Source organism: Epinephelus fuscoguttatus, linkage group LG9 (assembly GCF_011397635.1).
Source record: "Epinephelus fuscoguttatus linkage group LG9, E.fuscoguttatus.final_Chr_v1".
NCBI classification, from domain to species: Eukaryota; Metazoa; Chordata; class Actinopteri; order Perciformes; family Serranidae; genus Epinephelus; species Epinephelus fuscoguttatus.
In genome coordinates this window covers 19,477,018-19,503,633 of record NC_064760.1, presented here as the reverse complement: position 1 = coordinate 19,503,633, position 26,616 = coordinate 19,477,018, and the positions used below count along the sequence as shown (strand labels likewise).

The following is a 26,616-nucleotide window of genomic DNA, read 5'->3' as shown; positions in this document are numbered from 1 at the left end:
ATAGACCTACAAAACTATTAAAAAACACATGAGCCCCACCATTGCAGTGGCTGACATGTAGGCACTGTAGTTGATTTTGAGTCAGTCCCTGCTGCAGTAAATGCTCACCAGAGCACCAAATGTGTATTAATCCACAGCTGAAAATAGCTCCCAACAAATGTCCTTTGAGAAATGTTGACTACAAACTAGAATGCCCTGCTCTTTTAGGAATTTATTTAGCTCTGGGAAACAGAGAAATGATTCTCTAATGTTATCCATAAAGTAATATTTTTCTCATTTCTTCTCTTGTTGTCTCATTGAAGAGGTTTTTTTGACCTGTGATGAGGTGGACGGTATTTTTTTATTGGTTTTTTTTTAGTGATATATAGTTAACATGTAGATATGTGTATTGTATGTATGTTTGTGTGTACATATTAATGTTCATGTGTACAGAAAATTAAAAAAGAAGATATGGCCCTTTTTATCTTCAGTGGGAAGAATGGGCTTTTGAGGCTGAATCTGAAAATATTAAAAGACGGACTAATGTAGTGTTGGTTTTGATCTTTCCATTGGGTTTGTTGACAGTAATATATATATAGAATTCTATTATTATAATTGTCTGTTTTTGGATAATCAGATGATACAACAAAGCCACCCGTTTTTTGTTTTTTAGTGAGAGCCATCTGCCCTGACATTGTTCTTTATTTAGACAAATCGCACCAAGCACCTTGTCACAACTTCAAAATAAGGATTATGATCTATTTAAATCTGTCCCTTGGTTGGTTCACATCAAGGCAAAAGACAATGACAGCAAAGTATCAGCAACCTGTTACATCCACGCTCCAATTAAAAGAATTAAGATGTAAGGGGCCTTCATTATCAGCTCTCTCTGAAGGACATCAAAGGCCGAGGTGGAGTGAGAGTGCAGCTGCCCTGATGGTGTGAGTTTCTCCTCTCTCACTCCAGAGGAACTTGTTTGTGTTGAGGATGTTTACTGATCCCAGGAAAGACAAACAGCCTCTTTCTTGTTTGTTGGTACCGCAGCCCAAACAGGGTGTGTGTATACGTGTGTGTGTGTGTGTGCGGGAGAGAGTGAGGCAGAGCTTCAGGATGTACTGTATTGTTATATCAGTGTTTATCTTGTCTCTGTCTTGTCACCCCACTTCCAAGTTTCCCATCAGAAGACGACCAAATTCAACACTGTGAAGAACAATCTGACAAAAAGGAGCAGTCAATGCAAACAGGCAGTCACACACACCAGATGTGTACATGTCATTAATTGTAAGAATTTATTTAAAAACTTATGGCTTTGCTTTAGTCTAACAATCAACTAATTCATTACTCTGCCATGTGCAATCAATCTACAACAAACTGCCATTAAACTCTTACATTTCTGAGCATCTCAGTTACGATGCCTCATCTGAACACATGGTGTCACTCTTTCTCATCTATGCTGACAGAAGCCAGAAGAAGCCCTCAAACTCAGTCCACATTTATCAGCTACATCATGCTGTCAGGTTGTTGTAAACAATGTTTTTAGGACACTACATCTCACTCTGACAGTCAAAAGTATCACCATGAAATATAAGCACCTCATGTGATTTGTTTGGAGGACTTGAAAGTTACAGCTGTCTGGATTTTTAGGTGTTTAGTTACATTTAAAATGTTAAAATTACATGTGCAGAACCAGAATGATGTACATTGTGTTTAGGTTTTTCCTTATCTGAATCAAGGATGTCATATGTTGCACAGATTGTAAAAGCCTTTGAGGGACATTTATGATTTTAGACTATCTAAATAAAATAAAAATGGTACTCATAGGTGTAGATTTGGGGGGACGCAGGGGACCATCCCCCTCAGTATTTAGAATATGTGCATTTGTAGCAGAGGACTTTTATTTTGACAAAATGAAAGACATTTACACCATTACTGATGCAAAAAAAGCACATACTGGTGCATAAATTCCCCCAGATACAGGAAATTAAGTGTCTGATGCTTCAAATTTTCTGACACAGGACCCCAAACCCCCCGTTTCATCTGTATGTCCCGTCAGTGTTGACACTGTACTGTAAAATCTTTTCATAGCCCTAACATTCAAATGTATCCCTTTATAAAAAGACATTTTTATGTAATTGTTTGGTGTATGATACAGTGAATTCAGTGCGTATATTATTGTTACATTTAGGCAGGAGGTAAGGCGAGAAATTATTCCGCTTCCCATTAATCCTATAATCCAGTTAATACTGTAGCTTCAGCTCCCGGCTGTCTTATGAAATACAGACCAGTTGACATCTGTATTGCCACAGTGGAGTGTCTCATTCTTTGGTCTTGTATCAGCAAATGTCACTTTGTATTGAGGTTTCCTACCACGGCTATAAATCCTGGGGGAAACAGGCTTTCACAGAGAAGTTTTATGGCACGGAGACTTCCCTTCCCTTCTGCAGGGGGTATGGTGCTTTACACCGTGTGTTGGTGTGTCACAGTCCTTTTAACTGGCTACATCCCCAAACCATTAGTATTTTTCTGTGCAGCGTCATTCAGGTGTTTACTCAGAGATGTTCTGATGAGACAGGAAGTATGGAATGCAGGCTGGTATGAAACAAAGATGTGATAAACTAATGCAAATGTTTCCATCTGTGTTTACTGAGGCCTGAATGCAGCAGTGGAAGAAGTATATAGATCTTTTTCTTCAGTAAACGTAACAATACTAAGGTGTCAAAATACACTGAGCTCTTTGAAATGGACCATTTTACTTTTGAAACTTCAGGTATGTTTTTGTTGATATTTTTGTGTCATCAGCTGACAACATTTTGATAGAAGGATATGGAGTATTTTTAGATCATGGTCTTTCTATTTTTACTTCTGAAAAGGATGTGCATACTTCTTCCACCTCAGAAACTGTATTTTGAATGTGGGATAAACAGAAGAAAACATGCTGCAGAGGTAAGTTATTGTTTTAATCAGCAGTGGAGGAAGTACTCCGACCTTCCACTTAAGTAAACGCAGCTATACTACAGTGTAAAATACTCAGTCGGGAGTAAAAGTCCTGCATTAAAGTACAAAAGTAAAGGGCAGCACAGTAGCTCAATGGGTAGAGCTGGTGTTCCATGTACAAAGGCAATGTCCTTGCCACAGCGGCCTCGGGCTCGGCTCCAGCCCATGGCCCTTTGCTGTGTGTCATCCCCTCTCTCTCCCCCCTTCACGCTTAATCTGTCCTGTCCAATAAAGGCATAAACAGCCCCCCTCCCCACCTCCCAAAAAAGTACAAAAATATTTGCATCATACTTAAGGTGACATAAGTGAAAGTACTCGTTATGTGGAATGACCCATGTCAGAACAAAATGTATAATATCAGCAGGTTAGCATCACTGATTGTTGCAACTGGTAAAAGTTTGGGCTAATTTCATCAACTTTAGGCTATACTGCCGATTATCATAGGCTGACGTCAAGTAATTTGAGACACTTTTTGGTAGATGACCAGGAAAAACATCAAAACTCTGATTATCTTGAATGTTACTTTAAGAACTTTTTATGGATCTCTGTTATAATTCTATGTAGAAAATATACTGCCAGGTAAAATAATTTAGAAACTTAGGACATTCACTTCTGTGACATGTTCAGGTAAAATGGGACAGTCAAGGTTGTTTGTGTTTTAAATGGTTAAATCCATTTATTAGTTCAGTCATTGATTCATTAAATCATTGATGTAACCTGTGGCTACTCATTAAAAAAGATTGTCCAACTTTTCTGCCGTGCTTTCCCTGTTCTCTTTGCTGCCTGTTGCTTTGGTGCCACATCGTCTACAATGGACATGCGTGTTTGTGCTTGCATGTGTGTAACAATTACAGCTAATTCTGGACTATTTCAGCTGACATGGACTCACTACATCATCTTAACTATTTTTTAGGTGACAAAAATAATATAAATGTCTGTAATAGGCTAGAACAGGGTGACACACAATAGCATAAGTCATTATTTTATGGCACAATGAAGCCTAAAAACATTCTGATTTCACCTCAAAAGTCCCATTTTAATTTTCTGGGACAGAAAAGTATGCTCACTCAACACCATTACCATAAAAAGTAAAGTGTATTCTGAAAATATTTTGATTATAAGTCAAACAGTTAATATAATGCAACACTTTACAACTATATTGTTGTTATACCTGTACTGCTTTGGCTATAGTGCTCTTATTACCAAAATGTGAAAATCAACATGGCTTTCCTTGAAAGATCTGGGACCAGTGGATTTTTGAATCTTTGGTGTACCCTTACAAGTTATCTCAGACCAATAAGAATGATTGTTTCATGTAAAGCACATTTGTAGTAATAATGCAATAACACGTTTGATGATTAGCGGCTAATATTTAAAGAGCACAAGATAAAAATCCTCATATGTCACAATACGCTGACTTCACCCCTATGACCAATACTATCATGTAAAAATACTCGACTCTTTAACAAGTAAAACTCCTGCATTCAATATATAATTTCATCAGTGGCAGAGGAAGTTTTCAGATCCTTTACTGGAGTAAAAATAGAAACACTGTCATCTAAAAATACTCCATGCTGATGACACAAAAACATTATCAACAAAATGTACCTTATATAATGTAACTTATATAATTTATTGATCTATTGGAGCATGAATTATAGAAGGATATTAGTGGTGCATTCATGTGTTCATCACTTTAATGCTGCAGCTGGTTACGGTGGAGCTAATTTACCGCTGGACAGCTTAACCTGTAATAATATATTGTTATTTATTAATTGATATCTAAATCTACACAGTAACTAAAACTGTCTAAGAAATGTGGTGGATAAAAAATACAACATTTGCCTCTGAAATGTAGTGAAGGAGAAGTATAAAGTGGCATAAAGTGGAAATACTCAAGTACAAGTATCTAAAACTTGTACTTAACAACAATACTTGAGTAAATGTACTTAGTTACTTTCCACCATTGCTTTAATGACTGAAGACTTGATTACAGTTGTATAGTCAGATAAATACTGAGCCATTTACGATATACATTACTAGTTTAACAGCAAAACACTGCACCAATTTACAGAAACATTTCACCTGTATATGGGCATTGTATGTTGTCGCTTTATATATGATGATGACGTTGTCCAGTGTTGAGTCTCTGTTTAATCATGTGATGAGACGATATGTGCACTGACTCATGTGTACATAGTTCTATGTTTATTTTTACCTTTCTTTGCTCATCTTTGTTGTACTTTGTTTTTTGCTGTATGTGTATTTCTGTCTTCCTGTAAATTGTGTGTAAGCACATAGAAATCAACTTAAGGGCGCAGTCAGATTCCTTGTATGTGTACTTAGTACAGCTGATTCTGATATTTTACAAACTCAACTTATATGGTTTACATATAAATTCTTAACCTGAGAAATAGCTAGTGACCGATGCTTTCAAATAAATGTAAAAGAGTAAAAAGTACAATATTTGTTGTTGAAATGCAGTGGAACTGAAATTTAAAGTATATCTTAAAGTTAACTTAGGTGGAAGTGCCTCAACATTGTGCTGAAGTAGAGTAAGCTACTTGAGTAAACTTGAGTACTTGATAATCATACATGGATGATATGTATTGCTATGTGTTATATATATATATATATATATATATATATATATATATATGTGTGTGTGTGTGTGTGTGTGTGTGTGTATCTTTGTATATCTTTGTTCATCTTTGTTGTCCTGTAGAGGATAAAAAATACATTTGCCTCTGAAATGTAGTTGAGTAGATATATAAAGGAGCATACAGTGGAGATACTCAAATACCAGTGTCTCTAAATGTACTTAGTTACTTTCCAATACTACTTAAAAGACTGAAGACCTGGTTACAGTTGTACAACTGTTATGTCTGTAAGTACATAGAGAGCAACTTAACACCACAGTCAAATTTCAGTCAATCTTCTACTATGTCTACTACTTAATAAACCTGATTATGATAATTTACAAACTCCTTCTACTCCTCCTGAGAAATAGTTAGTAACCATGTTGTTGAATAAATGTAGCAGAGTAAAATATTCTTGTTGAAATGCAGTGTAACTTAAATTTAAAGTAAAGCGTACAGTTAAATTAAGGTGCAAATGCAGGCCTCAGAATTGTGCTTAAGTTCAATAGGCTACTTGAGTAAACTTGAGTACTTAACATTTCAGCAATAAATTACTCTCTAAATGTTGCTAATAGACTAAACAACACAGTTATTCAGTCATAACTTACTCAAACAAGGCCTTGAGGTACAGAAAAAACTAAAAGAATTTATATGCACCTTTTTTATCCACTTGTATAGACATAGATCTACATTTGTTGTACATACAATACAATTTCTTCAATGGAAGAAGTACTCAGATCCTTTTCTGAAGTAAAAACAGAAATACTCCATGTCCTGCACTCAAAATGTTGTCAGCTGATGACACAAAAATATTATCAACAAAATGCACCTAAAGTGTCATAAGCAAAATGGTCCACTTCAAAATCATATGTAGGCATATATGTGATATAATTTCTTAATTCATCTCTAGAATTGATTAAAAAGAGTAGTGTCTTCATGTGTTCATCACTTTAATGTTGCAGCTAGTACAGGTGGAGCCCATTTAATGCTGGATATCTTGATCTATAATAATATATCATCATTTATCAGTTTATCTAAATCTGCACAGTAACTAAAGCTGTCAGAGCAATGTAATGGATAAAAAAATACACAGTTTGCCTCTGAAATATAGTTGAGTACAAGTATAAAGTGGCATAAAGTGGAAATACTTAAGTACAAGTGCCCCCCTCAAAATTGTATTTATGTACCTGAGTAAAAAGTGGTGATTCCACCACTGTTTTTAATGTGCTATTCTACCCTGCATGCAAATATTAATATTTGGTGGTTATTTCATTGCAGAGCTGTGAGCAGTTTCTGATATGTGGCTGTAAAAAGAAATGCATGACTGTATTAATGTACACCTACAGTAACAGAGCAGCAGTGTGTGTGTGTGTGTACACCTGCATGGACTGCCTCCTGTGCTGCACGGCTCCTGGCTGCTCACAAGTATGTTTGGTCGAAACTGGGAAAGTCGCCCAGTCCTCTCCTGTAGGTTGGACTACACCTGGGACACGGGGCTGCCGGGATAACTCACCGACAGCAGCACTGCGGTAAAACACACCAGAAAGCCTCGGCGGTGTGTCTGCTGTCCCGTGTGTCTGTAGGGAGCTGCTTTTATATAAATCCATAATTCAGTGAGTTCACAGCCATCTCTTTGTCTTAGCTAGCGACACGTTAGCTGCTTCCGGAAAACAACCTTCACACAGGTAAGGCGAGTTTCGGTCTCCACTTGAGCTAATTCTGTCCGTGTGTGTAAAAATACACCAAACAAAGCTGCTTCACCCTTTAATCAGCGTTTAAAGCTCGTGTGTAATGGTTAAATAAAGACGTGTTAGGGCAGATATTCACTCAGAAAAGTGAGTTTTCCGAGCTCAAGGTGTGTAGCAGTTAGCGCCTTCTCAGCAGGTTATGAGCCCAAGGTGAAGCCATGTCAGTGTAACGGCTGTATTAACCGTCATACCGTCCATGAAGGCTAACTTTTATTACCTCCTCTGTCATTTGGGTCTGTCACATCGTGCTGTAGTGATTAGGAGCAAAGCAGCAGTCACGGGCTGACAGGGAGAGGGGGCTCTGAGTTATTTATGGTCCCAGTGACAGCACACACATCCAGGCAGGGGAGTGAAGTGAGTACAAATGTCCTTGTTGCTGTTGTTTAGCAGCTTTTACATGTATAATATCACAACTGTGTACAGTTTTGAGTGTACTTTACATGAGTATTTCCCTTAATGCTCCATCTCAAAGGGAAATATTATATATTTTTTTACTGTACTACAGTTGTAAAATTACCTACAAAACATATAATCACTTTAAAGAAATATGATAAGTCTGTATTTGATTGCCAGATGTTAAATTTGTTTGTTGCAGCAGCAGCACAAAGGACAAAAATAAACACCCCAGAGAGAGTAAAACATAAATAGAATAGAAGTAAAAATAGAAACTACACAAGAGCAATTGAAGATGCATTTTCAAGGCAAGAGTGACATCAGTGTGATGTGAAGAGTCAGTAAGTCAGTTTTGTAAATGGCATACATCAGACTTGAATACAATATGGTGATAATGATGCTTAGTGATGTCTATTAACATGGGCATATGATAATAATGTAATATATGATGTAGTAATAGAGTATAACATGATATAGTACAGTGATGTAACACAGAGTATCAAACAAAGTACAATATAGTATAGTATAAAACAGTGCTTCCCAACTGCTGTTGTTCCCAAGTGACTTGCTAATGTATCAACACACTTAATTTTTAATTACAGTGCATTTCCAGCACAGAGCTTTTATTTTGAAGTGCCGTTTCTTGCTGTAGAGTGAGTAAATAACGTAGAGTTACTTAACAGAGACAGCAAACTAGCTTGAGACGTGGTCAAACACAAGTATGACGCTGAATATATTAAACTGTGTGTACCTTGAACTAATGACTGAGGAGAGGTTTGGACACCGTGGCTGAACCAGTTGGGAACCAGTGATATAAAACACATTTATAAATCAGATACATTTTTATAGATTATACTTCCCAACAGTACATGTAAGAGTTCAGGTGTGTCTTCACCTCAGCCAGCTACAACATTACAGTGCTGCTTTGCTTTCATATTAGTGCTTTATCAATAACATTACTATAGTTAAATACAGACCGTCACTCTGACAGGAGCTGTTCTGCATATTGAGGTCATATGTTACGCCTATGAAAGTTAAGGCACTTTGAGTGAGAACTTCTTTCATCACTGGTAAACATGGAAAGAAATTTGGCACAAAAAAAAGCTAAAATTGGCTGTCATTTACGCCGCATGTCTGCTCAGCTTGACTTATCCAGGTACTATCCAGAGTTTTGGATAGTACCTGGTAGTTTTTGGTACCACCTTGGTTGAGGTTCCAAGTGAAAAGGTGGAGTTAAAACACTGCAGATCACAGATTGGTCAGACATAATTATCACTAATGTGTGGCGGGACATCCTGCACAAACTTGCCATTTTGAAATAGGCAAGCTGCCGTCAACAGCAACCAGATTTTTTATATACTTGACCATATCTGATCTGATAAAATGGCAGCCTGCAAAATTACATACGCTGTAATGTAAAATTGACGAAGTGCAGACATTGCTCTGTGAGGTTACTTATGAAAGGATTGTCGTGCTGAAGATGACGTCACCGCAGTTTCACGCAGTGTCGCTTTGGTAATCAGTTCAAAATCCCACCTACACTGAGGGGATACTGTAGAACGAAATAAAGAAAAGCACTTGTTACCAAAAGTGAGCCGAGTAGAGTTTAGTCGAACCGAACCATGCAGTGGAAATGAGACTGAGATCATGTGCAGGTATGCAGTTACTTCACAGATCAGTCTTCAAACTGACTCCTTTTGTACTTGAGTAGTTTTCAACAAGCGTAATCCGACATCCACTAATATAGTCAAGCAAAAGTACTCCTGTTTTACCAAAGTATTTTGTACTATGTGTAGTTGCTGTTAGGGATGCACCGAAATGAAAATTTGTGGCCGAAGCTGAAGCCGAATAATATTAAGCGCTTGGCCGAATACCGAATACCGAATATCGTTGTTTAGTTTTTCATTAGTTTTTGCAGATGAACCCCCTCCAGATTAGTGTTGTCAAGGTACCAGAATTGGATCCCACTGTACGATACCAATGAAAATATTATAGTTCTGAGTAGTATCACGATACCACAGCGAAAATGAGGCAGATGTGCCTTTTTATAAAAAGATAAATCACTTTTCTATAATACATCACTGATATTTCAATGGAATAAATTACTTATTGACTTATTCATACTTCAAAAACAGCATCAATAAGTGATTAACATGGGGGGGGGGGGGGGGGGTCAAAATAAAATTAATAAATAAAATAAAAATCAACCAGCCACCCTCCTCCCCTGACAAGTCCCTTCAGTTAAGAACAGTCCCTAAAGTGCAGTGAGGTTTGTGGGCCGTGAATGGTTTGTTTCTCCTCTGACACATCACGTACGGTCTGTGTTCGGCTGGCTCGGCTGTTCAGGTACTTTTGGGCAGTCATGACGCCAAGAACAGGATATTATTGGAGCCGACTTCTCCGTCGCCCGGTAAGCCGATGGCCGCCGTAATTGACAGGAATAACCTACATTACTGTCTGTGTCTGTGACCCCCGTTCAACCCAGAACCGGTGGGATTCGTCTTTCGTTTCTGCTGGTGGTTCAAATCTGTAGGCTGCTCACACAGCATGCTGAATGATTTAAGCCTATTTTGCTAGCTCAAAACTATTTTTAGTCGCAAATGCGAGTGCGGTGACGGACGGATCGCCACACTGCCGACATTTTACTCCGCCTGTCACGCTGTTTGATTGCGTTATCAAAAAACACTCCACTATTATTCGGCCTTGCTTTTAACTTATTCCACCGAATACCTAATGTGTGTTTTTTTTGCAATATTCGGCTGAATATATTTGGTTACCGAATATTCGGTGCATCCCTAGTTGCTGTTGCAGGTATGCAGACAACAGAGTGTTGAAGCTGAATTGTTGTGATAAAGCAATACAATGTGAAGGTCACTAAATGCATTTTGTCTGTTTTGGAAAATCCAGATCCCAACCAGTCATGTTTGACCTTTCATCTGTTTTTGAGTAAAATCAATCATCAGCTGAGTGATAACACTCATCTCTGTTTGTGTTGGCTGGTTCAGTGACTTTCACCATAAGAAAATGTGCAGGGGACTTTTGTTTTGGGTTTACTGTTACCTTCTGCCCTTCACGGTGAACACAAAGGCAACATCCGTGTCTGATAATAAGTTAAGAGTGGTGTTTGTTTGGTATGTGCAGGCAGGCTATTGTGCAGTGGGAGGCTCAGCAGCCCTGTGAATATAAGCTTAACTTTAATGTGTGACATGTCGGCGAGACACTGGTACCACACCACGTGTGAGTCTGCAGCGGGGCTGAGAACTCAGCTGGTTTGGTTGTTCGAAAGTACAAGCAGGGAGCAAGTCGGAGTGGAAAACAATCTGGGGAATAATAGTTTGAAATCGCTCTCAGATGGGTGTTTTTGTTGTTTTGTTGTGTTGTTGATCATTTCGTGCATACAAATATGCAATGCAAATATTGGTTGTATTTAAAGCAGCTTTTTGACTTTGCATGCTGCGTCTACAGCAGTTACATAATGTTCAAACAATGCCTTAAAATAGATTTTATTTCAGTAATAGATGCATGTGTAACTAGTGATAAGGAACACGTAATTGGTGCAGCCATAAAAGCGTCATCTTGGACATGTTGGAGCTTTTCACTTGATTATGTCACACTCAGACACTGATAATAGAGTCATTTATCTCTGAGTAGTAAACTGATTAATTTCCAATTCATGTGGTTTGTTTTTTTTTTTTTTTTTTGATCTTAGTAGTACCAGACATGCGTAAGGCTGAGGTAGACGTGACACACCTCCGGTCTCATGGACTCATGGGGAAATTATTTGTCTAACAGGGCTTCACCTGCGTCTAATGAAGGTGTGGCAACACATGTGACTCACTCACATCGACCATCAAAGCGAGTGATTCGGCTCGGCTTTGAAGGAACGCCACCACTGGTAATCCGCTGGGAGACTGGAGGATACTGTAGAGCCACAGACATTTCCCTCCAAAGCTTAGACTGTCACATGATTACAAAGCATTTGATTTGGATAAAGGCGTTCCCTCAACAAGGCTGGTCTCATTGAGTAGGGCTCAATACGACCAGTCTGGTGTTGAGCTTTGGTTGGCTGTAAACGTGTAAAAACATATTTTATCCCATCCGTTGCAAAACTGTCTTGTTGTTCTAGTTTTACCAACAAGGCTGGGAATGTTTATTTAAGTCTGGGATAACTGAAAAGTAATTTTCTGCTCTAGTGTAGAATTAGGAGTAATTTATATCTGTGTAAGTGTGCTAGTGATGTTGAAATAGATGAATTAATGATACAACTAGACTTGGGACAATATGAAAATTTCGTAACACCATTATCCTGGCCAGAATAATTGTGATTGATGATATTATCGTAATACTCTTAAAAATATGCTTACAACTCTTAAAATGGCATTAAAACATACTGGATTCACTTTACCTTACATTTTGTTTGCAGAGTCTCTTTATCGCTGGTTGCCCAGCGGTCTCTTAAGTTCTGCTAGACACAATATTCACAATTATCCCTATAATGGAAATTCATGATGATCAACCTATTGTGAGGGATTTTCATGTTAATCTGTGATAAAATCTTGTATCATGCCATCCCTATGGATACAAACATTCTCAAAGAAATTCAAAACTATAGGATTTCCTTTAAAACAGTAGACGACTGAAATGCAAATGAACACATATGTTTTGGAGGACTGTAAATAGGGCTAGGTTTTGGTACTTATAACCCAGTACCAAACGGTACTGAATTGTCTCCTTTTTTGCGCCATGGGTCTAATCTTGGACCGTCCAGACTCCCTGCTAGATCAGCAAACCTTCTTGTTGCTGAAGTCTCTGGAGCTGCTGTCCTCAGCTAACGGACAGTTCATCATATGCCTGGTTAGCATGAGCTAACACAGCAGTAGCTAACATGCTGCATCACAAACTAACACGAGCACCAAACTGCTCAACTCCGTCGTTATACCTGTTAACCGTTAACTAACATTTGCCATGTGATGCTAACATTTAGCTCTGTCACTGCATGTTTGCAGGCAGACTCTTGTAACTGTCCCCATAGCAAGGCTCACACTCCTGCAGCAGCAGCTACAACCTATACAGTCTGTGGTAAGGTGAAGTTGAGGGTGGTGTATTTGATGGAGTTGGCAGTTCACTGTACAGATTTTCTACCAAGATATTCAAAAGTATGGCTATACCACATGGCACCCGTTCACAAGTACTCCATATCAATATCAGTTTAAGGGTACAAGTATCAGTACTACTATCATAATCTTTTAAACAATACCTAGCCCTAACTGCAAGAAATAATTATTTTCATCATTGCTTTTTATGAGTTAGTTAATATTTTAGTCAAAAAATAATAAAAAAAAATGTCCCACAGCCCAAGGTTACATCTTCAGATTGCCGTTTTTCTGCGACCAACACTCCAAACCCCATAGGTAGTACGGTTTAGAGCTACATCTAACAATTATTTTATCATGAATTTATCAGCCAGATATTTTGTCTATTAATCATTTGGCCAATAAAATTTCAAATATAGTGAAAAATGCTCCCAGAGGTGACGTTTTTAGTCTTACGTGATGTTATTTGTATGACCCAACAGTCCAAAGCCAAAGATACTTACTTTAGATTGATATAAATCATAGACAGCAGCAAAGCCTGCATTTAAATAGCTGTGTGCATTGAACTAAAATTATTAATCAACCAATTGAATAATTGTCTCTGCACTACACAGTCTCCATTTCAGAGGATCCCAAGAAATATGAGCACCTGTTATTGATGTCCCGCTGTATCCTTGAGAAACATGGAGTTATATACTGCTGTGTCAGTGTGGTGATGGTGGACATTGATAGATGGCTCCAGAGCTAACCACCTTCAGACAACATAAACAGGAGGGTACCAGTAATCTCCAGGGTCATTGTATGTCTTCCTGTGAGGATGACCTCTGCTCTAATGAAGACATGCTTTATCCTCATTGTAACCCATCGGGTGCTCTCTGTGGTCAGCTGTGACTCCCTGCTCGGGCATGTCACCTTATCACAAAGCAAATAATACGCCTTAGTTAGAAAGTGATACGAAACTGGGAATGTTTTGTTGGTAAGAAACCCAGCTGTACGCTTTACTGTAGGGCAGCTGGGTGGATTTAATTTTAGTGTACTGTTTATTTTTTGTTTCACATTCTTGCACCGTGTCGTGTTTTTTTAAATAAATGGAGCGCAGCCTGGTTTCTGCTGTGCTTCCCTTGCTGTGCTACAGGATCCATGACCCCTATCCGTTACAGGACGAGGTATCACTTGTACAAAGAAAAGACAAAGAGGGAAAGAAGGCCTGTGTGACCTCAACCAGTGTGTATGTATGTGGAGAGACGTGTGTGCACATATTTGTGATGGGGTCGTGTGTGTTTGCAATCAGTCGATCAGCTAAGAGTACTTTACCTGTAGTAGTGCAACATCAGCAGTCTGAGACCCCACCCCCCGACACACACATACACACACACATTCACAGGCATTAACAGAGGCAGAAGGAACACTTTCCGCTCACTCTGCCTCACACCGGTGCAGTCAGATCTCATACACATCCACGCTCATGCACACCGATATGTATCCACAGACACACACACACACACACACACACACACACACACACACACACACACACACACAGGCATTATTCTGACGGTGTGCTCCTGGAGAGGCAGGGCTCTGGTTTCATTCAGGCTTCAGGCAGCTCCGGGGTTAGAGTCTCGTGTTTGCGTGCAGTGGCTACCGGGTGCTTGACAACAAAGATATCAGCTCAGGTGAGTCGCTCCAAGGCAATAACATTGAAGATAATGCAGTCTTTTTGTGCCTGAAATCTTGGACTGAGGTCACATATAGAAGGAAACTGAATGTAGTGAGTTCATTGTGGTAGCTTATTGTTTTCTTTTTCATGTGCTTTCAATGTTATTATTTACTGCTTTGTGCACTTAGTCCAAAGTCATGCCTTTTAAGGTGGTATTTGGAGGTGTTTTGTGAATTTCTCTGGCAGTTCAGCCTCTCAGACAGCATGAAGTCTTCTGAAGTGCTGCCTGGGAAAGTGCTCAGCTCAAAAGTCCTCACTTATTATCATGCAAAAACCATTTACTTAACTTAAAGGAGCAGTGTGGAGGATTTAGTGGCATATTTTTCAGTGAGGATTGGAGATTGAACCCAACTGAAACTGAAGCTTCTCACAAAACTTAATGTGTGCTCACCGTGTTTTTTTCTTACATAACTGAAAATCCAGATGTTCAGGAGGTTTTTGCCAGGAGCCAAATTATCTGCAGAGGTCTCATCCTCTACGAAACAAATGGACCTGGTAACAATAACCGGTAAAAACACAGAGCAAAGCAGTTTCCTGATAAAAATCTGTGTTTTTCCACTGCTGTTCAGCTCGTCAGAGAAAGTGCTGCTAACTATGGTGGCTGATGGGAAAAAGTGTACAGCCCTATTTAAAGGCGGTGTTTGTTTTGTCTGTTCTCGGCTACTGTAGAAACATGACAGGGCAGCATGGTGGACTCCGTGAACGAGTACCCACTCCTTATGTAGATATAAACGTCTCATTTTAAGGTAACAAAAACATGGTGATTCTTATTTCCAGGTGATTATACACTAAAGAAAACATACTTATTATATTAACTTCTGTTTTTGCCAATATATCTCCCTAAATCCTCCACACACTTCCTGCTCCTAAAAATAATGAGCAATTAATAAATCCATACACGATGCAGTTTATCTAACAAGCTACATTTTATGAGATATGACTGAACATATTTGTAATTTAAGATATGTCCTTTCATTTGATTTACTTGTTCATACATGGAGTAAATGGCCAAAAATTTCTGCAAAGAATGCGATCCTAATCAGCGCTCTCCGTATGAGAGAATTAAAGGAGATTAGGAGCTGCACAAAGGGATGGAGACCACTGCCGATTGGGTGCAAGGGGTCATTAGTGATGGGGGGTTGTGTTTCTGCCCACTTCATTCAAAATTCTTACTCTCGTGTAGTGCCATGCCTTTGTTCCTTCCTATTAGCAGGGGTTTGACTTTAGTCAGTTTTCTCTCGCCTCATTTCACAGAGTTTAGCCCCTTCAGTGTGGAGCATGGTGATTTTTAGCTGAGATGAGAATTCCTTTTGTCCCTCAGGAAACTAGCTGAGAGGAAGCAGCTGCGGCTTGCTGCCATATTGCTGCTGCTCTGTGGATTTGTCATTTCCTGTGGAGCTGGCCGGTACGAGTAGGAACAGTCCCAACTTCTGCAGGAGACCTAACTTTGTTTTCTCTTTCAACAGAAAATCACAATGAAGACATGGAGATAACATTTTTGGCTCTGGATCGTCAATTCACTTTCACAGTTTGAATGGATTTTAACTTTGGACGCGCAGACATAGACTTGTGTACCACCCACAGTTCTTGAGGAGATAAGAGGACGCTTATCATTTCCAGAGAATTTTGGACTGATCGTCTTCAGCCAATGGCTACAACAGAAACCAAAGCTGCCAGCAGCAGTAGCACTCCGGGTCTGTCGTGGGCCCGGGTGTGTAAGGAGTGTGGCCAGGTGCACGATGGCCCGGACAGCCACCTGTACGAGTACCAGGATGATGTGGACGATGAACTGGTTTGTCACATCTGCCTGCAGCCCCTCCTCAGACCTATGGACACCCCTTGTGGCCACACATATTGCTTTCATTGTCTGAGCAACTTCTTGAAAGAGCAGGACTTCTGCCCCGTAGACCGCCTGAGGCTGCAGTTGCAGCAATGCCGTCCCTCCAGTTTGCTGGTCAGGAACCTGCTGGACAAGCTGATTGTGATGTGCCCCCACTCCTCAGAGTGTCAGCACCAGATGCAGCGCTGTGAGCTGCAGCCTCACCTGCACAACAGGTAGGACTCTGGATGGGATGCTGGCAGGTCATGACAGCAGTTGCAGTGGATATTGTCAAGCCTTTGCATAAAATGATTGATAACACAGTGTGTTATTTTAGATGTTAATGCATCACAACAATCATTAGCAGCCATAAGAAGTAATGTAATCCTGTACAGTGGTTTTGCAAATACTACTTTTTGAACCATCAGCCACCTCAGGTAATACAGTACCGTTTGCTGTAAAAAAAGTAACCTCAACTTATATATGATTAAGCTGCAGCAGGGAAAAACCTCGGACAGTACAATGCAGACATTTTCACCAACAACAGGCTGATTTACAAAGATTTTAAGGTTAATTCCTGGATGATGAGAGATGAAGAGAGGGGGAGACAGTACATCAGTATATTTGGAGTCCTGGATTTCATCAATTTGTCAAGAAGCATGTGAAGGCTTTTAGCAGAGATTCAAGGGATTCGAGGCACGAGTTCAAATTAAGGCCAAGGCTTATAAGGCATATCAGGGAGAACCCAGGATTATATCTGAAGAGCTGTGTATATTACAGGTAGTACATTATATAACAAGGTGGTTGGCATTTAACCAAAGCAGTGAGCACAGCATAATTAATAGCAAGATAACGCTGAATAAAGAAGACGTGACAGTGACATATTCCCTCCAGAGTTGAATTACATTGTCTATGAGGTGTTGGACTGAGCCTTACTACAGTTCACTGAAAACAAATCCCACTGGCTGGTTGTGTGGTCATTAAGGGAATAGTTTGACATTTCTAAACAAAACAATCTTTATTTGAGAGTTAGATAAGAACATTGATATATTTCTCTTACTTGCCAATTTAATATGAAGCTACAGCCTGTTTGCTCAGCAACAAGACTGAAAACATGTGGAAACGTCCACCTTTTTTTTTGGCTTGTCTGCCTACTTGCACCCTTAAAGGCCTTTACACACCGAGGGGCTTTTTTAATGCAATTATTTCATACCTCAGTATATTTTATTTGAAGTGACAACTTTTCTTAGAATGACTGTCATAAATATTAACAGTAATTAAAACTTTTTTTACCTTAAGGAAAACAATATTCTTAGGGTAGTGCACATGTTGAAAAGCCTCTGAGGTTGTCACACATTCAAAATGCAATAAGATGCAAAGAGAAAACAAAACAAAACCATGCTGTCAAAGCCTAAATGCAACCGGAGCAAATGAGATGAGTGATGAGAAGACAGCAATATGAGTGCGTGAGAGGATGTGAGGCTGTGTTGATACACCAGCATCAACTTGCTGTTGGAGAGAAGAAAGGGCAAGAAAGTGACATAGTCGATATGTATTGATAAATCAATATTTTTATCAACACTAGTCATGAGTGATTTGAAACAAATGTGAATAGTACACTGTAAAACACTGCCATCATTTTTTTTTCCGGAACAAGATCAGTTTTTCAGAGCTTTCGCACAGCAAATAAAGGCATCATTTCACTGCACCTATACTTATGAGGATTATGAAACAACAACAATATGGCTCCATAGCCTGAACAAAGATGAATCTTTTACTTCTGACAAAGGCAGCACATACCAGACTCACTCCTTCAATTCCTACATTCCCCAAAAGCCCTGTACATATAAACTGTCTAACTGTCAACCAGAGGGAGCTCAGATTCACTCAGAACATGAAACTCAATAAAATAGCTTACAGTAGTCACAGCTCTACAACAACTTACTTCAGACAGACACTGCTCTGGGTCAGTAGGATCCTGGTAGTTGTTGCAAATTTGCATCACTGCTGGCAAATCTATTCACATCAAAATCTTTTATTGAACAAGTGTTGCTACTGATGCAAATTCACATCCCTACTGGTATGAGTAGTTTTGCTGTGAAATATTCGCAGGCTAGTATGTTGCATTGTTATGTCATTAATTCGCTACCCCTGGCTTGCTTGTACAGTCATGAGGGTGGTATCAATATTATCAGGTAGCTCTCAGCAAAAAGGTGACAAGTGTTTTTTCCCAAAATGTCAAACTATTACTTAAAGTGGAGACATTTGATTGTAAGCAACTGGTACCTGCATACACACACAGTGCGTGGAAACATAAGATCTGAAGTTTAAGTCAAGACAAAAGAAGTCTGTCTACTTCTCAGGAATGTAAAATAACTGTTATCAAAACTGATTGTTTCTCCTCTACGTGATCTTTTAAAGGCTGTGTTTTCCCCCTTTTTTAAGGCTGAACCATTCATTCCTGGTAGCTCAGTCTCCCTCTTTGAACACTCTAACTTATAATTATTGAGCTCAAGGCGAGGTGCAGGTCAGTCAATGTGTTTTTCACATGGCCAGTGTGGCGCTTATCTTCAGGCATGACGCAGTCGGTTGTGGGCGGCTCATAGTCCTGCTGCAGCCTCTCTGTGCAAACAATGAGGAGACAAAGTTCAGGGCATGAGGAACAAGCAGCAGTCCCAGCACTCTGACTGACTTAATCAGACTCAACTTCTCACCCAGACACTCTGCAATGCAGTGGAATTGTCTGCTCATCTGCATAGTGCTTCTCTTCTGAAACCTGTGCATAAATACTCTCTTCTTGTGTCCCCTCAAAACACTTTTAGCATCCATTTTCTTTCTCTCCATCTCTGTGTTCATTCATCTCTGGCACACCTTCCATTTCATCATAAAGATTGTGTTCTCTCCAAAAGAGTAAACTCACTGGTTGATCATCAGTCATATCATTCTCTTTACTACTTTCCTTTATGTTCCTGTCTTTCCTCAGATGTCCCGTTTTTAGAAGACTGAGGGAGGAAGCAGAGAAGAGGAAGAGGCCCTCGTGGAATGAGCTAAAGGGGCGTAAGAGTGACGGGGAGTCGTCTGGTGATGCTAAACATTCAGCAACGCTGCCCCGAAATCCCACCAGAGATCAGCCTGAACCTGGGCTCATTAATCCTGCCTATGAAGAAAGTGAGGAAGGTATGGAGTCATTTAACTGTACTAAAAACCACCATTATATTGGCGATTCAATCCCAAGAGTCTGTTTTCTGAACAAGCAACAGAGCACAACTACAGGGATTTCATGTTTTCTTTGTACCTATGTACACACATATATGGTAACTGAGCGATCCCCAAGTCACGCCCCAATTAGTTAGTGTAGCTATGTTGGACAAGCTAGACAAAAAAAAACATGGCGATGACGGTATCGTCTAGCTGGGCGCTGGAAGCCAAAAGCAAGGACTACAGTATGCGAGGGATATATTCACAAAGGTGTTGTGTATGTCTAAATAAAAAGCACCAAAAGTGAATTCAGAGTGGCCTTTTAGAGATAATACAAACTAAGGAACATTAGCCTTGATTTCTGGCTAACGATGATTCACATCATTGTGAAAATATGTCAGCCAACCAACCTATCTGTCCTTGTTCAAATCTTTTTAATATTACTAGAGACATCTGGCAAAAGCAAATCTGGCTGACGTTGGTGATCTGACATTAGGCTAACTCGTTTTGATGTAGCTATGGGTTAACTAGCTAGTTAGCGAGTGTTTTGCTAACATTAGCTATACAATATAATGTGACAGTTCCCCAGCCACATCTTTAAACAATGTTTAAAAGTTTTCTTCTTAATATAGATGAGCCCTGCACGTAGCAGAAATAGCTAATAGGAAAGAGGAAAGATGACTGAGGTCCTGCCAAAGCTTGCTCAACTGTTACTGGAGCATGTAGCAAAAAGGGGCGGGATTTAGTAAATGCTAAAATACCCACTTCTGTGGAAAGAATTTGTAGTAGCAGGCTGGACAAATCCTGTGACACTGAAAAATGTGTCTCACTGTAATAGCAGTGATACTAAACATCCATCCCATAGCCTAAATCTGGCCCACAGTAGGTTGAAGGGTGGCCCGCTGAACATTTTCTAACTCACAATAAAAAATAAATTAATTCACACTGGTTACCAGAGTGCACAAAAAACCCCTTCAACACAGAGCTTGTTTATCCAAAAGGCGCCAGGGGAGGATCTTATTGAGCCCCCTGACAGAGGTCCCGGCTAATTATGTATATATCAATTATTAATATTTGTTTGTTAACTGGACCCTGACCTCCTTATATTTTCCAAAAGTGGCGCCCAGGCAAAGTAAGCTGAGTAACCCTGTCCTAGGCTGAACGGAAATAGTTTCCTTGCTTAGGGTGAAAACCATAATCCCTGTTCCCGTCACCTTCAGCGGGGGTTGGTTGTCGAAAACACCCAGACGAGGATCGCTGATGTTTTTAGCCTGGAGGTTTTGAGGAGCCTGTCACAGGTGAATCATCAGCCAAGTAGTTGAATGTGTAGCCGCTCACAGATGAGGTAACCAGACAGTCTCATCACCAGGAAAAACCCTTACAGTAACCTGCAAGCCAGAACCAGGGACCAGAATTCACTGAAACATAGTTGCCAGGCAACTGGTAACCAGTGTCCGCAGAGAAGTTTGCATTGTTGTCACTATAATTGCAATTTTAATCAGATTACTGCTGTATGCCAAGACCGAAGTGAAATACAATGTACAATTAAGCTTTTTATTTATTGATTTTGAATTAAATTTTCACATTTATGTAAATGTCAGCACGTTGACTCATCCAGTCTATCCAATCCCTTAAATTCATGCCTTTGTAATGCTTGTTGAACTAAAAAGATTGGTAGCATTGTCGAGAAGTCAGTTGTAGCATGTGGATACTTGTGCTGCTGGTGTGTGCACACTAAATCAGTCCCCAGGTTGAGATATTGTGTGCGCTTCAGTGCATTAGAAGTATTGTATTGGGATGATTACAAGTTGCTGTGGGCTCTGCTTTACTCATTTTCTTATCAAGTGTTGCAGTTCGGTGTGTGCTGCTAAAGAGAAAGTCACCTAAAGTTCAAAAACTGGTTATTGTTTGACACGGCATTATGTAATTTAATACATGTCTGTACTGGTGAAGGTGTACTCTAGATAATAGATAATAGAGTTTTGTGCTGTGTGTGTTCTGCTGGAAGTTAAATGAGAAGATCAATATCTGTGAAGGCATTAATTTTTCCATGAGTCTTATTGTCTGTGAGGGATAGCATTAACAAAGACATGAAACATCTCTTTTAAGTTCTTATTACATAATAACTGTGACTTGTTAATGTAAAGTAGCAGTAACTCCCTAGTGCTGTTATAAAAGATAATTTAATTGCAACATGGGTCGTATTTTTATAGTTTTAGCCACCATTGCTACAAGTTACAGAAACATCGTTCTCACTAAAGTACGTGCTTAGATCTTGGAAACATGGTGACATCACTACCAAGAAGTCAGGTGGGGCAGGAAACACAAGCAGTCAGATAATCAGAGAAGCTGTAAACAGCACACAGTAGCCACGTTATTTGGTTGGTGAAAGTGAAAGTTATGGCGCCTGAATTATGTGAAATAAAAACATCCTTGCATGGGTAAGTTGTGTGTCCTGTCCCACGGTCGAACACAGAAGTTAGTCTGTAAAATGTGATAATATTACTTTTTCTTCCACATGAGTGTGACCAACTTTGGAGTTTGTTTAAAACCTGTATGGTTGCCTGAGTGCTCGTTTCTTGCCCTGTTGGAATAATTTCTAGAGATGTAGCACTCCCAGATATAATTAGCTCATAAACTTGCAGTGTTATAACTCCTGATAGGAATGATGGCTGGTGCAGTGACATTTATGATGCTTTCATACCCATCCTGTTTGGTTCCGTTTAAACAAACTCGGGTGTACTTGCCTCATTAGTATGGTTCATTTGGGCTGGTTCAACTGAACTGTGACTGCCTGAAAAGGTGGGTCTGGGTTTGTCTTTAAACAGACTCCGATGGAATTTGTTCATTGTGTAAAAGAAACCATTTTAGCATGACTTAAAAAATGTATAAATCCATCTGCTGATCGTGAAATCCATTTAGGACGCGATCCTATTGTTGATCTGTATAGAGTGCTCCAGCAATGAGTCCTAAAACCCGTAAATGAGTTTGCATTTTACCACCCACAGTTCCCTGGGTTTTTCGTTAGATGTCTGAAAAAGAGTCTGTGGTTAACACAAGCTTAAGAGACTTTCACATTTTGTTCTATGACATGAAATTCATCATCAAATACCCCACTTGTGAACTTTGAAGCTTCTATGTGTTTAAAGAGGCAGTTGCTAATAAGCAGCCAAGTGAGACTACAGAACGTCATCACGCTGAGCCGCACCAAACACATCTCTACAGTTTTGTTAAAGTGGTGACATTAGGTCATGTGACTATGGTGTAGTTAGTTTATAGCCTAACCTTAGCTGTTTACCTAAGGCATTGCATTTGGGCTTCAATATTCATGAAAGTGGTGTTCATTTGTGACGATTATCTTGCTGAATAAAACATGTAAACATCATAAACTTTTGGTTACTTCTGAGCTTATTTTCTGTAATAATCCAAAATGATCCAATGGAAAAATCCAGTTGGCTTTTTGACAAGGGAACCAGTGCCATGCTAATTTTCGGGTCGGCCTCCAGAAAAACGTTAACCCCGGAGCACTCTATGAGGCTATGTATATAACCTGTTAATGCAAATCATTTGGTTACCATGGTAACACATCTGCATGTCAGTGTTTTCACTGAGTAATAGGTCAAAAGCTGTTGAAACTGCTGTGCTTGTACCCAACTCCTTGTACTTTATTAGCCCTGAATCATTACTGTACAAGATGCCTCCTTTTCATCCTGTCTCTGTTCGTTAGTCATTATTTATAAAATGCGGTTGTATTGCAGTCAAATAATACTAATAATGCTCATAATCAGTGAGCTCTCTGTGACACCAAAGAACATAAATATACACATCTGAAGCATTAAAGTGCTGCATAAATTTATGTCAGTCACCGGAATTTGACTTCCCCACATGATTCCTGATGAAGCAGGATGTCAATCACCAAAACTCTCTAATTAAGGAGTTACCTGTCAGTTTGTATAAGTTCATGTTTACTCCTCTTGGTTTGTTTGTATAAAGTCAACTTGATCAAGAACCACACCAGAACTAAATTAAACAATGTATATTTGTTTCCTTGTTCTGGACCAAAGAACCAAACTACAGGTGTGAAACCACCCTTAAATTAATTACTACATACTGTATGCTTGTCAGGTATTTAAAAGGTGCATTCAGCCAACAAAAGCCGAAGAGTGGGAGTATTTGCTTCATAAACATTAGTATTTATTCCACTTGGTTGTCTATTGATCTTCCCTCCAGACAACACCCCCCTGCGGTCCAGTCTGGTGGCTGAGGCCAACATGGTGGAGCTGTTCAGAGAGGAGCCAGAGGAGGAGCTGGGCCTTCGCATCGTGGGGGGGAAAGACACACCACTGGGGAACATAGTCATCCAGGAGATTGTCCGGGACTCGCTAGCAGCTCGTGATGGCAGACTGGCCCCGGGGGACCACATCTTAGAGGTGAGCACAATGAATCATCTCCTCTTCAGCATGGGAATTCAGACAAATCCCGGTGGTGAAGCATGACACAGATCACTTCAGCATATTTTTGCATCAACACTTTGTCATTGCATTCCCATAGTATTGTAAACACAGAGCCTTGTGGCGAGGAATGGGAAAGTTGATATGCAGGTTAAACAAGTTTTAGCTCCATGGTAACAAGGCGTGGTTAAAAATTCTCGGGCCAAACATGTCGGTGTCAGTGTGAGCAGCTTTACCTGACTATTGTTGTTTTTGAAACAGTTACAGAACCATAGTTATTATGAAACATTGAGATGAGGTTTCTGGTAGTGGTAACAGAACCATAGTTATTATGAAACATTGAGATGAGGTTTCTGGTAGTGGTAATAATTTATTGTGCCGTTAATGATTCTTTTCATAATCAATTAATCTTCTGATAATTTTCTCAATTTATAGATTGATTGTTTGGGCTACAAAACATCAGAAAACAATATCACAGAGCAGGGCTATTCAGTTGGGCTGAATATATCATGGGGGGGCTGGAGCCTATCCCAGCTGACATCGGGCGAGAGGCAGGGTACACCCTGGACAGGTCGCCAGACTATCGCAGGGCTGACACATAGAGACAAACATCCATTCACGCTCACATTCACACCTACGGACAATTTAGAGTCACCAATTGACCTGCATGTCTTTGGACTGTGGGAGGAAGCTGGAGTGCCCGGAGAGAACCCACGCTGACACGGGGAGAACATGCAAACTCCGCACAGAAGGGCTCCCACACCCGGGATCGAACCGGGAACCCTCTTGCTGTGAGGCGACAGTGCTAACCACCAGACCACCGTGCCGCTGAATATAAAAACCAGGAAATATAGATGGGCCAGTCATTTCCAGCAGCCTATTTAAAGCAGTTATTTTCCTTTTGGTAATGACAAATTTCACACAAATTAAATGAACATATTAACAAAATAGAAATGTTCGTCATTTCACCTTTGAAATAAAAGGCAACAGTCACATATTTAACCCAGGCACATCACACAGTGCAGGAACACAATAAAAAAGCACTATCAATACATAGAACCATAACAAGTGGCAGTGATAGTGACCAACAGTGTCTCCTCCCTCTCTCCCCTCTCTCACACACACACACATACAAAGACACACACACACACACACACACACACACACACGCTTCACCTCACCTCACCTCACCTCATGTCGTTTTAAATGGAGGTCAAGGAAAAGTGTTGAGATTAAGGATGTATTCAAAAATATTTGACCACAGCCCAGGTGTTTAAAAAAATATACCGAGCATGGTCAGAGCTGTTTCAGATGACCCTGATTTGTAAAAGATATGATTGGTGCTGTCACTACATCAATCTGTACATCCTACTCAATTAGTACTGTGCATATGTAACTCAACAGAGATGGGAAGAAAGTGAGGCAGCTCACTCTTTGGCTACTTTTAGACACTATATATGTAGGGTACATATTTTGTCATATAGCATAAAATCAGATTTATGTAGTCTATGCCGGGCCACTCGGAGCCTGCTCATGGGTCAGATGTGGCTCGTCAGGCTGTCAGTTGAATAGGCCTGTCATAAAGCTCAATGTGACGTCATCAAATGTCTTGTTTTGACTTACAATGTAAGACCTTAAAAAGCCACAAAATCTTTAATTTGAGAACCTGGAGTCAACAAATGTTTGGCATGTTTGCTTGAAAGATTACAAGCAATTAATTGATTATCAAAGTAGTTGCAATTCCACAATTTTATAGACATTTTATCAACATGTTAGAGGTCAGTGTCAACTGACCCGTGAAAATTTTATATGTATTTATGAACTTTTTTGAGTATGGTTTATTTGCAGTAAGAGTTTCCACAGAGGAGAATGGAGTTGCAGAATATAACTGATGATTTTAATAAGTTGTGGCTTCCTCTCCTCCAACAGTGTCCTCCTCCTTGTATTTCTTCCCTCCGGTTCTCCTGGAACGCAGCACCGCTGTAAGCCGAGCTTATAGACTATTTCAGATTCGGCTCTGGCAGCCCTGCCTCAGTGTGTCCTCCAAAATCTAGCTTTCCCTTCCGAAACCAACCAATCACAAACCTGAATAAGAAAACAAAACCTGCCGTCAAAAAGGCTGCCTCCAGGATGTGAAACATTAGCTGGAGATTTTTGGCTGCTTGGAAAGGTGGTGGATGTAAAGAGATACCGTGGAGACGAGCGAAGTTGCGTCATTCAGATCTTGAAACTCAATCTTTCTCTTCCCTTTGAATCGATGCATTGATTTTTGTGACAGCTTAATTTCACATCAGAATTGTGAGGTAAATATTTCTTTGACAGGGTCTTATTTTAAACAGAAGAGGCAAGCTGATGTTGTCTTGTAACAAGTATTTGTTCTGATTCTGTTGCAGGAGATGCAGATATGATATAAAAGTGAGACGGCATAAATAAAACAGAGCTTTAAGTTTTAACAACACATCAGGGTGCCACTTTATGGCGTTTATAAAGTTATCCTGGAGGAAAAGGAACACAATAAATTATTCCCACTTTTCTGCTCAACAAAAAGTGTGCACTGTAATGTTTGCATTAGGCTGCTGCAC

The 26,616-nt window shown here is 39.8% G+C and overlaps 1 protein-coding gene across 2 annotated transcripts in view; it reads left to right on the top strand.

Annotated features, from left to right (window-relative positions):
- Nucleotides 1-7,028: 7,028 nt before the first annotated feature.
- The window catches only part of lnx2b (ligand of numb-protein X 2b), a 29,663-nt gene continuing 10,075 nt past the window's right edge, over nucleotides 7,029-26,616 (top strand). Inside the window, exons 1-4 of one of the 2 annotated variants that reach the window (XM_049585718.1) lie at nucleotides 7,029-7,297; nucleotides 16,033-16,621; nucleotides 19,369-19,562; nucleotides 23,814-24,013. In XM_049585718.1, the coding sequence (XP_049441675.1) occupies nucleotides 16,215-16,621; nucleotides 19,369-19,562; nucleotides 23,814-24,013 (801 nt within the window). In that variant the 5' untranslated portion in view covers nucleotides 7,029-7,297; nucleotides 16,033-16,214. Of the gene's footprint in view, nucleotides 7,298-14,261; nucleotides 14,523-16,032; nucleotides 16,622-19,368; nucleotides 19,563-23,813; nucleotides 24,014-26,616 lie in introns of those variants that run through there. The other variant, XM_049585719.1, reaches the window with a different exon arrangement.